This window comes from Planococcus citri, chromosome 2 (genome assembly GCF_950023065.1).
Source record: "Planococcus citri chromosome 2, ihPlaCitr1.1, whole genome shotgun sequence".
In the NCBI taxonomy this organism is placed as follows: Eukaryota; Metazoa; Arthropoda; class Insecta; order Hemiptera; family Pseudococcidae; genus Planococcus; species Planococcus citri.
Window position 1 is genome coordinate 23,871,625 of NC_088678.1, and position 12,458 is coordinate 23,884,082.

Consider the following 12,458-nt stretch of genomic DNA (forward strand, 5'->3'; position numbering starts at 1 on the left):
TGTGCGCGTGTGTAAGCGTGCGTGAGTATGGAAATGTCCCCCTTTCAGCATGATAACATGTGTTTCATGCATTTCGCCGCCAGAGTGCAACACATGTTCGTTGACTCCGAATTCCATCCAGAAAATCCTACAAAAACTAAGAATAATATTCTCTCATTTGATACATCATCAGGGCCGGACCCAAGACCATGTGGCCCACCGAGATATCCTATTTTAGTGGCCTCAATTTTGGGCTCCTCAATTAATCGGCCAAATTTTTTTCACCCATTTTTTGAAGTGCAGGACACTGAGTATAAAAATTCATTCAGAAATTTTTCAAGCGTCCCAGTTTTTACCTCATTGGCCCAAATGCGTCGGTCACGGCCCACAGAGATTTTCTCGGTAACTCAGTGGGTGGGTCCAGGCCTGTACATCATTACTTGAACACACTCAACTAAATACTCAAATCATCCATAACTTTATTGCTCAGTATAACGATTTCATTTTGTTTTACACCGATGGGTCAAAATCTGTGGATCGCTGTGGTTGTTCGGTTGTTTGTGATTATGAGGTTTTGCGATTTCCACTTCCATGCTGGTTCAGTATTCTTTCATGTGAACTATATGCTATACTTAGTACTTACATCTTTAAACATGACAATTGAGAGCAGACTCGACGAAGTTGTGATCTTCACCGATTCATTAGATTCATTCAATTCCATCTCTCTTCTCTCAACTAAGATCTAAATCTAAGCAACATTCAATTGCCTCAGAAATCTCATCTCTCCAATGTGACATGGATGTTACCATAGCCTGGATTCCAGCTCACTCAGGAATAATTTTGGGAAATGAAACAGCAGACCTAGCAGCAAAGCAGTCACTAAGGATTTCACCTGTACCAGAAACACCTGTCCCTGTGTCTGATGTGATGGAAACCATATGTTCACGGTTAATTCCCAGCCAAAGTCACACCACCAACATTCAAGATTTGCCCAGAAAGCAGGCTGTTGCCTTATGCTGTGTAGGCACAGGCCATACCCACCTCACCCACTCTTCATCTGTTCAAAAAATAATCCCCTCCAGTATGCTCTACATGCAAAGTCAAACTCACCATCTCCCACATCCTACTCTCCTGTCAAGATCATTCCAATTTAAGAAACTCACTTAACCTTCCTAAAACTCTTCCTGAAATAGCTCATAACCCTTCAGTCTTACTCTCCTTTCTCCAAAAATCCAGCCTCATTCCATTAATGTAGGTAACAGTATAAAATGACCCATGCCTCTAGCCTTGTAGCTGTACAGGGCACGGTGTCCAACCAACAGGGCCACCAAAAAAAAACTCTGCCTCTTGTCACTATAACGTATTTTAGCAGCGTAGTGATTTTTTTTTTGAACAAAAAAGTCTTGGAAATGTCAATTTTTGCAACATTTTTATAAAAATTCAAAAAAATTACCAGAAAATGCTGAAATATGCAGAAATATGCAAGTTTTTTCCTTAAAATTTAATAAAATATGCCATTTGGTCTGAAATATGCAGAATAATACAGACAAAATTATGTTGAGCTCATTCGTCAGGAAACTTCATGATTCTTGGATATCTTATTAAATATGCACTTTTTCTAGTCCATAAAAAAATATGCAAAGCGTAAAAATCCCAGCTCTAGTAATGATTTGTTTCAAGCTTCAATACGTTAGGTATAAAAATTCAATTTCAGCCCTTGAGAAACAGTATAAAAAGTGTTTTATGGAGCGAAAAAAATTAAGGCAGATTTTGAAATCATGCAAAAATTGGGTTTTCAAAAAAGGTAATGTTTGCTTCAAGTGAGCTTAACCTTGAAACAATTTTTCAATTTTGAACTGTTTCAGAGCAATTCTTCCAAAAAGGTTGATGCCGCATTACAAATAGATCAAAAAGTTCAACACAAGAAAAATTCACGAATTTCAAATTCAAAATGCACAAACTTAAGTTTTTCGATAAGGAATTTCAATATTTAAAAAAAAAACGTTCAAGATTGAGGTACTGTAAGAAACATTTTGAATTTTTCTGAACGAGATTTTGTCCAGGAAATATTTTTTGAACTTTTTGTGTGTTTAGGATTTCAATTTTTGAGACATTTTTCTTTGAGAGGAAATACAAATATAATGCACATCGAATGGTTTTTACTAAAAATTTGTCTGTTTCTTCAGTTTTTCATAATCTGTACCTACTCACATTTATTTATAGTTGTTTCGTACCTACCTAATAATTTCGTGAAACATCTTCGATAAGACGGTTTTAAACGAATTAAAAAGTAAAATGAATCAGATCAAGTATCAATTTAAAAACGATGAATAACAAAACTCATCAATACCTAAGTTTTGCACAGTAATTTTATTAGGTCACGTTTTTCTCAGAAAAAGTAGATAGATGATTAAATCATGCCAAAATCATAACCCATTTAATCCAATTTTATCTAAATTAGGTAGGTACTTCTTCAAGATGCACATTAAAATGTATTTCTTTTAATTTTTTCGCGAATAAAAATGATGATAAAAATTCATATTTGAGCGTTAATTATAATTAATTTTTCATAGAGAAGATTACATACTGCGTTTTATGAAGAACTTTGCTTAACCTAATTTTAAAATGCAATTATGCTATTCTGTCTTATACTTTCAACTGGATAAAGTAACTTGGTGAAAATTAAATGATAAAATAACGTATGCAAAATGAAATGAAAATTTTACTACACCTACCATTTTTTTTTCATTTTTTAAAAAACCTTTAAACTAAAAAATTAAATCAACATTTTTTTTTTAAGATTTAATTTAACCTATCACAATGAATCTAGAGAGGAAAAAACCTTTCGTATTTGAAAAAAAAAAAAAAAAACAAAATTCACCTAATGAGAAGCAGTATAGGTAACAATGTTTTGACAATTTAAAAAAAAATGAAATTTTATCAAATGCAACCTCAACTAAGTAATTAATATAGCTTCATACTTCTTCCTTTACCTATACGGCTATACATATTCAACTTCCATTTAATTTCTACATAAACTCCATCGTGAAATCGCTCATAAGTACTTAGGGTAGATAAATATGTATTTAAAAAAGGTAGGTACATAGCCTCAAACGAAGTAAAATTCAACCAATACTTGTGTATTAGTTTTATTAACATGCGGTAAGTTGGTTAAACAAATAGATTACTTTTCCAGGTACCTAAATCGATTAAACAACTCTATTAACGTCGAAACGTAAAATAATACCAGTACGAGGAGTTTATTTTTTGTCGGGCGAAACTTACGTACAGTACGGTACCTACGTATACTACCAACGAACGATATTAATTTTCGTATAATATTCAATTTTTGATTATAAAAAAATATTATCTTTTTAGTTTGCATAAAACACCTACCTACCACATATTTTATACCCAGCGTTGTGTACTATAATATCACGGAAACTCTCGAGCTATTCAATTTAGAATATAATAAAAGCATTAAAACTTGGTGCTCCACTTTACCAAGTTATACCGTATATCACTAGTTTTTTTTTTCATTTTTTATTACGAGGCTAGATTTTTTTTCTTGGTCTTTTTTTTTTGAAAAAACGTAAACAGTAAATATTTAAAACAGATGATTCGCGAATTTACGACGCCTCGAGATTTGCGATAAGCTATATTATAAATTTTATGCATAAATAATCTCCGAGGGTAATCTCGCATTTGAAATAAGTTTAGGTAGCCTTGGTGCGATTATATAGATAAATTCGTAGCAATATTATAGGTGTTAAAATTTCCACACTTACCAACGTGTTGTCGATGAAGTTGAAGAAAACGACGAGTATGGAAAGTATCGCGAATTTCGTAGCGTCCATGTTGAAAGAACTGTTACCTGAGACTTGACCAAAATAAATTTTATTTTCGTTGTGGCACTGGTTTATAAAACGATTACAAAGAAAACAATGCCCTTTTTGTATTGAACAAAATCAGCGCATCCTTTTGATACTTTTCTATTACTCGTTCCGGTTCACGAATTTAATGAAAAAAAATAAGAGTGAAAAAAAAAACTTCGATAGTTATTACAAATGATGAAAAGCATTTTGCAATGGTATTAAATTTGTGTACGTGTCATCAATTAACAAAAACCGATGGCAGAATTCATATCCTGTACGGTATTATAAATGAATTGTTGATAATATCAACAATCGAATCGCGTATCCTTCAAAATATTCGCCCAAAATTTAAACGCAACGCACCTTTAAGCGTTGTTAATTATAAATATGTATAGGTATTATATTCGGACTTGACCAAATTTACACTCGTGTAATGTAATTTTTCACGAATATTACAATTTTAGGTCCAGATTAACGAAGCTTATATGGTACGGTATTTGTAGATTAATGATTGATGCATTGTTTACACTTGACATAGCGTCGAAGCTAATTGTCTAGGCTATATAGGTATTCGTTTGTATTGTAAATATTACGTAGTGTGATGTACTCGTACTATCTAAGTACATTACCTATTAGACTGTAAGAGTGTCAGAGCACATACTTTCATGATGATGATCGAGAGATTAGACAAATAATTAAATTCAATATAGATAAATAAAATATGTATTAAAAAAGTAATTCGACTTGTTTTTGTCGTTGTTTGAAAATTTTTATTTCGTAATATTATGTCAACTTTGCTGAAAATTTCATTTCTTTACGTCATAAAATTATCTCAAGTGCTCATCGAAACGCCAAAAACCACGCAATTTCTCGCGAATTGCACATTTACAAGTTTTTTTGGTGGGAGAAAAAGGGCATAAAAAGTGTTTCTGTTGTTCTGTTTTCATAGTACCAACTTTGCACAATAAACTGTTTATTTTTATTGCGCATAATCTATGCGATGTATTTTGATTATGCTTTTATGAAACTTTCCATGATGGAAATGATATTATACTCGAATGAAAATGAATCTATAGTCTATAGACATTTTTTTATAAATACTACGAGCTATTCCGAATTTTTGAATAAGTACGTATGTATTATGCTGCGAGCTGTACCTACCAAACTTATGAATTCCCACCTATTTATGGATTTTTTTACAATAATTACTGACCACAAACAATATCTTGACCGTTTTTTAAATACTTAGGTATTCAGCATATATAGGTAGGTAAGTAATTGCAACTATTTTGCTTTTTTTGATGTAGGCACCTACCTACTATATGTAGTTATCTTGAGTACCTTTTTTTTTTTTTTTTTTTTTTTTTAATCTAGTTCTGTTATTATTACATATGATTTTGGTAATCATAACATTATTTTAAAGCTTCCTGATGTATGCACCTACTTTCAAACTCCCAAAGTTCTCGAGAAAGTAATGCTGAGCATTGAATTTAGCCATAATTGAGTCGGGTAGGATAAGAAAAATAATAATAATAACAAATGATTTGCACAAACGTGACATCTTCATCATTACTTTAACGTAATAAAATGAGTTTCAAAATTTAAAAAATGAATAAATGTTTGCATAAGAAAATCGTCAATTCTTGGGCAAATTGGTCTTTTAAGTTTTCTCTTCTGAAATATTTCATGCCAATTAATCCAGAACATCGAAAGATATCATTTCGTCACCCTAATACGTAAAATATCTAACTCCATTTTTGTAAATTGTTCAGGAAATGCGAAAAACAGCATTATCAACTACTGATGGGTGTTACATAGTTAAGGTTATTTATTATAGTAAAAAAAAAATTCTGGTAAAAATTTTTTTCACTTGACACCTTTTAAGCCACTTTGAGTGGAGTTAGATAGTTTTCTCGAATTCAAACGTGGATGGTACACCAATGAATTCACCTGAAGTAATTTTCAACATCGGAAGTTCCATACGAAGTGTTCACCTTTCATATGGTGTTCATAACTCTTTTTCATGTAACGTAAAAATGAAACAGTTTCACGTAGCTGAATAAACAGTGTGTTATCCTTTAGTGGAGTTAGATAATTTTCCTGACTTCAAACGCGAATTGTACACCAATGAATTCGCCTAAAGTAGTTTTTAAGGTTGGAAGTTCCGTATGAAGTGTTCATCATTCAGATGGTGTTCATAACTCATTTTTGAGAAAAAATGGAGTTAGATACTTTACGTATTAGGGTGACGATTTCTGAAAATGAAGAAATATTTTTGAATGCAATGGTGCTAATTTTTAGGTCATTACTGCGAATTTCAAAAAATCAAAAATAACAACCAAAAACTTATGGAGTTTTTTCGTTTGTTTTGTTTGAAAATCGCAGTGATGACCAAAAAAAATTGACACCACTGCATTTTAGAATATTATCCCAGTTTCAGAAATTATATCTTTCGATGTTTTGGATTAGGTAAGTATTTAAGTAATTAGTACAAAATACCTATTTCAAAAGAAAAAATTTTTAAAACACGCGATGAAGCGATTTGCTACTTTTTAACCACTACTCAGTAGAATTCTAAAAAAGGTCTTGGATTTCCATAGGAATGGCCTAGGTCGACGTAGAACTTCAAATACTATCTTTTGAAATTGTTCCTTTTTCCCAAAACAGGTTGGGTAAGGGCTAGAGCGAAAAAGTTATGATTTTTTTGAAAATATTTCGTTTTTGTGGACCCACATCAATTTCTGAGTTACTTCAAACTGAAATAATAAAGATCTGCACTGAATTTGGTCAAAATCATCCCACATTTTTTTCACGTTCCATCTTAATAAACTAACCTACGTACTAGTCGGGGAGTCCACATAAGGATCTATTGCAACCCCCGTCGATCCTCCGGGACAACTTTTTTCTTAAAGGAGGAGTCCTAAGGAACATTTCTAGCCCTTGTACTCAAAAAAAAAGTGGCCCTACTTACAAAATGGCGGCCATTTTGATTGACAGGTCAGCCGAAATCGCAGATTTTGCGTTCCAACATAGGACTTGCACGAATTTTTTTCAACAGTATACAGGTAGATCGAAAGATCAGGCAAACATTCATCACCTGTCAACATTTCAAGTGCTAAAGTGCGTTTTTCGATTTTAGGTGAATTTTTGAAAATCAAATTTTGGCCAAAATGTGAGAAAAAAATCAAAATTTTACCAAATTGACCAAGAAAGCTAAAATTTGAGATATACCCTATTTTCGACATGCCAAATCGAGTGGGAACTGTTTCAACCCGTTTTGAGCAGTTCTGGAGCCTCCAGCAGAATTTTGAAACTCGAAATTTCCCAAAATGTCATCTAAATGGAGATGGAAAGCCGAAATTCATTCCGCAAACTAATTTCAATACGCTACAAAGTTAACTATGCAGGTAGATTTTAAGTCGTTTTGGAGCCTCCAGCAACTTTTTGAAACGTTTTATTGCGTTTTTTGGAAAATTGAAATTTCCAAATTGTAGCTGGAAGCTTCAAAACGACTTAAAATCCACCTGCAGTCGACTTCGTAGCGTATTGAAATTAGTTTGCAAAATGAATTTCGGCTTTTCATCTCCATTTGATGAAAGTTTGGAAAATTCCAAGTTTCAAAAATCTACTGGAGGCTCTAGTCAGTAATTTTCAAAAAGTCACTAGAGGCTCCAAAACGACTTGAAATTCACCTGCAGTACTTCGTAGCGCATTGAAATTAGTTTGCAGGATATAAATGTCAGCTTTCCAACTTCATTTGAAGAAATTTTGTGAGAATTTCGAATTTCAAAAATCTGCTGGACGCTCCAGAACTGCTTAAAACGGTTTGAAACAGTTTCCAATCGATTTGGCAGGTCAAAAATAGCATATATCCCAAATTTCAGCTCTCTAGGTCAATTTGTTAAAATTTTGATTTTTTTTCACATTTTGGCCAAAATTTGATTTTTGAAAATTCATCAAAAATCGAAAAAAGCACTTTAGCACTTGAAATTTTGACAGGTGATGAATTTTTGCGTGCTCTTTCGATCTACTTTTGTACGGTTTAAAATTGTCTATGCTAGTCCTATGTTGGAACGCAAAATCTGCGATTTCGGCTGACCTGTCAATCAAAATGGCCGCCATTTTGTAAGTAGGGCCATTTTTTTATGTGTACAAGGACTAGAAATGTTTCTTAGGACTCTCCCTTTAAGAAAAAAAATGTCCCAGAGGATCGGCAGGGAGTGCTAGTGATCCTTATACAGGCCCCCCGACTAAAAAGAATGAACCTCGACAGCTCAAAATTTAGTTCAGAGGTGCGAGTAACACGCTCTTTCGTGTTCTCTTGCAAGTGTTGAATACTGAGGGAGACGCCCATTCAATTTTGTGATAAATGAATATAATAGCAGTTGTATATCTATACCTATTCGATGTTTTCCAAGTACATAAATAAGTTTCTTGAACTCGAAATCGGTTTTTTAAGAAAAAGTGAATATCTCAACGATAAGAAATGAGGCGTAGGAAATTGAAAGTTCATTATTACTCGTATATGTAGGTATAAATGTTTCAGTTATTAGATATGTGGTTTTTCAGTTACAAGCCTCTGAGAGATGATTTTTATAAAAGCACGTGTATGTCATGTGGTAATTACCAATCTCTATGAAGCATGAGAGCACTGGCTACACACTTTCAGGAATAAAATTCAGATTCTGGAGGCAAATTTTGGGAGTGTTAGTTTTTCTCGAGCATGTAGACATTGCAGACCCCTTCTCTTTCAGTAACTTCTGCAAGAAATAATACTTTAATATGACTTCCAAATTACGAGTGTTTTTTGGAAGCCACAATAAAGAACGTGCCTTACTATTTATTAAGGACATTAGCTTTGGAAAAATGTTACCTATCTAAATAACCTGCCAATGAAACATGCACCTTAAAGGTTGATTGCGAAAAAAATAAAATGCCAGAACATTTTGACCAAATTCAGTGATGGAGAACTTCATTTTGAGATGAAAGTCACTCGGAAATTTTTTCAGCTCTGAAGATGTCACTGGAGAGGAGTAAGCTCTCAGAGAAGAGGTATTTTCAAAAATTGGTGTTTTTTGCTCTAGCCCTTACCTAAACATGTTTTCGGAAAAATGGCCCAGTTCCATAAAATGATGGTATTCGAGACTCTGTGTTGACTTAGGCTATTTGAAATCCAAGAACACTTTTAGGGTTCTACTAAGCGGTTGAAAATTTACAAATCACTTATTTTTGGACAGATCCGTTTATTATAAATTTTTTACCTGAAATATTTTATAAAAGTTGAGTAGGTAGATAATTTTTTCGATTTTTTCAAAGATAGGTATCTATGTACCTAATTTTTAAATTGCCTATTTTTCAAATAATTTGAAAGAAGTTTAGTAATACCCACCGAGTAATCAGAATTACTTATCCATCTTTTTTTGGGGTTAATTTCTTTTCTTAAAGTACCTACCTAACAAAATTGACAAAAAAATCAGGAAATTGGCTTCGAAATGCAAAAAAATTAAAAATTGTTGGAAAGTGAATTACATAGACGGTATAGACCTACCTACCTAAACTTGAATTACTAAAAAAAATATGATCCGTCAACAGCTGTTTAATCAAAATTTCAACAGTACAATTTTTCAAAAAAAAAAATCTAAAAAAGTCAATTTGTTTTTTGGCTGAATTTAAGAAAATTCAAGAAAATATCTAGTGTTATCGATAAAACATCGTTCAGTGGACTACTATGGGTTCTATGACACAGGTAGTTAGATGAAAAATATCAGTTTATTCATCTACTTCTACACATGTTCATCTCACTGTAATCGTAACATTCGTAAATGAAATGAATACGACCTTGTGACCAGCTCATAGTTCAATTTTCAGTGTAAAATCAAATACCTATACCGAAAGAGAAAGCATCTTATCTCACGGTTAAACGTTTTACGAATTAATTTCTTTCCAAAGACAGAATATTTTTCAATAAAGATAAGCTATCTGCATCATGCTGCATTTTGGTGATTACAACTGCAGCATTCGGATCCGTTACCAAAATAAAAAGGTCAAGTTCAAGCTCATAAATTTCTTCTTCAAGCACCATACCTATAGATATGAATAAATTTGTATGTACAATGTACAAAAAATTATTATTCGTTTCCGTTTGTGATACTTGAATGAAAAATTGATATGTAGGTATATTTTTTGAAACAAGACTGTTCGAATAATAAGTTATCTAAGTTCAAGGAATTACGATGTTTGAAAAATAACAAACATAAACAAGTATATTTTCAATCACATTGAGTCATCGTCATCAACTCATCATCTATCGTCGATGAGAATGAATAATGCCTATTCTTTCCAAAACAAAACAAAATTAAAATGATACGGTCTATAGGATTAATACAATGGTTAATCTTTTTCGTCCGTGTAAATCTGCTTATAGGGATGTTGAACTTTTACAGTAGAGTAAACGTAGCGAGACATCTAGCGAAACTTTGCTGCAATTTGTTTTCGAATGAGAAGGCTTATACTGGAGGAAGACGTCCTGTGACGAGCTTTTTGGTGATGTGATTCTAAATTTGTATTATAGGTAACGTTATCGTTATTTGTTTGATTCTAGATGGGTGTGTATTGAATGAAGTGGGAGTAAACTACTCGTATACCTACCTATACTTCAAGTCGTGAATGGCATTTTAAAAAATTGTTCGAATAAACTGCAATCTAGCATCAAGTGCTTTTAATTCGAACAAATAAATAATAGATATAATACAAAAATCACTTTTTTTAAAACTACAGATTCTTATATATAACACATTCTAGACAGATAGTTTTTCTAGTTTATGGACAAATTCATCTTTCATCTCATCACTGTTTGGGAGTTGTAGTCAAGAGCTGATTCTAAAAAAAAAAAAAAAAAAAAAAAAAAAAAGAATTACAAACATGAAGTTGACTATGGTACTTAATGAATAAATTCAAAACGAGCATTGGTTCATAGGCCCTCGACCAGGGTAGATATTAGGTAATATTATATTATCGAATAAATGCATACTTATTACAACATACAGGTTCAAAATGAACTTACTTTAATGAATTCGGCATTTATGAATTTCATAATCTCGTATCCATATTCACAAGTTCCAGATTTCGAATCAATACCTTTCGCTGGTGAAACAAATCATGATAATAGTATGAATAATATAGCAACCAACAAGAATATAGGTTAAATAGCCCATAAACAAATAAAAAACAAAAAGAAATCTCTTACCAAATACTGCAGCTGCTGAATTAACTGCTTTTAAAACGTCATCGGTGAATGCAGACCAGAAATTACGGAACGCCTGAAAACTTTTTACTTCGTCATATTTCTGATTTGAATCAAGCATGTCCAACTCTTTTAAGAAGCACAGCATCAAACACTAAAAATAAATTTAACAGTGAGCTTATAGATAAGAATAATAATCAGTTTAGTTTTGGTTGAATGGCAGAAAGTACCTTTCCAGTGTCCGTTGATGGTACTCGATATTGTAAAACAACTTGGGAATCCTCTGCATACAAAAAAAAAAAAAAAAAAAATATATAGCGATTTAAAAAAATGATGTTTTCCCTTGTTAGTTGTATTAAAATATAAGATTGTTCTCTTACCTGCGTTAGCGCCACATTTGGTGTTCAAATCAACAATCCGAGAGTTGTTTGCCTACAAACATTATTTCTCGATTACAAAATATCGACAAATTTTTAACTAACTATTGCAGTTTTTTCGATATTATATCTACATCATAAACAAGACCGAAAAGGGAGAGGTGAAGGGGTGAAATCACCTCCAGGCCAAAATAAAAAGGTTCCTTTTGAGCGAAAATTTATTGTAAAAAAATATACAAAAATTAATGTATTTTTCTAGGTATTAATTTATTGCTTTCATTTTTATAAAATAATCGTATAAAATGAAGTATTCTTTGAAAATTATCTCAAATGTTAACTTTTTTAAACCTATTTTTTTTTTTTTTTTTTTTTTTTAACAACTTATTTATCACCTTCTTAGTATAAAATCCCATCAATGGGCCTGATCAAAATTCATTCTAATTGATTGAAAAAATTTAAAAAACTCAAGTATTGGTACTCACTTTACTAATAGCGAAAATGGAAACGAAAAGCACAATCACGCAAATGCAGTTTGTAGGATTCATCTTGAATAGGTAAGTATTTTAAACACGACAATTCGACCAACAACGTTTCACAATTAAATACTGCAACGATGTGAAAAAAATTGAAACCTAAAAAACGATGCACCAGGTATTTATTTATTAGTGAACAGAACTTTGAACTTGTTCGATAATGAAATCAAACTCAATCTATCAAATCACCGAACGATGAAGTCACATTATTTTCATGAAATGAAAACCTTTTTGCATACACAGAATGTTAATCAGTTGGCTAAATGAATTCTGGACTTGCAAAATTACATACAATGTTCTCAGGAGTTGGGTCGGTATACAGATTTATGTATTAGGGTTCATCATCAGTTAATTTGAATATTCAATATTACAAATATATACCTACTACACGCATGAATTTCATTGCCAAATGTAACAACGTGTACTTATAAGTAATGAAATAGGGTCAATA

At 32.2% G+C, this 12,458-nt stretch overlaps 2 protein-coding genes across 3 annotated transcripts in view; both read right to left on the bottom strand.

Annotated features, from left to right (window-relative positions):
- LOC135835098 (general odorant-binding protein 19d-like) overlaps window positions 1–4,332 on the bottom strand; it is a 12,859-nt gene extending 8,527 nt beyond the window's left edge. The window contains exon 1 of one of the 2 annotated variants that reach the window (XM_065349189.1): window positions 3,768–4,331. In XM_065349189.1, coding sequence (XP_065205261.1) covers window positions 3,768–3,836 — 69 coding nt within the window. In that variant the 5' untranslated portion in view covers window positions 3,837–4,331. Of the gene's footprint in view, window positions 1–3,767 lie in introns of both variants that reach the window. The other variant, XM_065349188.1, reaches the window with a different exon arrangement.
- Window positions 4,333–10,555: 6,223 nt separating this feature from the next.
- On the bottom strand, window positions 10,556–12,150 carry LOC135835101 (uncharacterized). Its single transcript, XM_065349191.1, has 6 exons — window positions 11,957–12,150; window positions 11,478–11,529; window positions 11,328–11,380; window positions 11,101–11,251; window positions 10,918–10,997; window positions 10,556–10,733 (listed from the first exon to the last, which is right to left on the bottom strand). Exons 1-6 carry the CDS (start codon window positions 12,017–12,019, stop codon window positions 10,701–10,703), a joined length of 432 nt encoding a protein of 143 aa, XP_065205263.1. The 5' UTR covers window positions 12,020–12,150; the 3' UTR covers window positions 10,556–10,700.
- Between the last annotated feature and the right edge of the window lie 308 nt (window positions 12,151–12,458).

Excerpts from the sequence above, each read along its gene's own strand:
- LOC135835101 (XM_065349191.1), bottom strand. The coding sequence starts at position 12,019 with ATGAATCCTACAAACTGCATTTGCGTGATTGTGCTTTTCGTTTCCATT. Across the intron at positions 11,530-11,956 it reads CCATTTTCGCTATTAGTAAA|GCAAACAACTCTCGGATTGT; the intron begins GTGAGTACCAAT and ends TAATGTTTGTAG. Across the intron at positions 10,734-10,917 it reads TAAATGCCGAATTCATTAAA|AATCAGCTCTTGACTACAAC; the intron begins GTAAGTTCATTT and ends TTTTTTTTTTAG.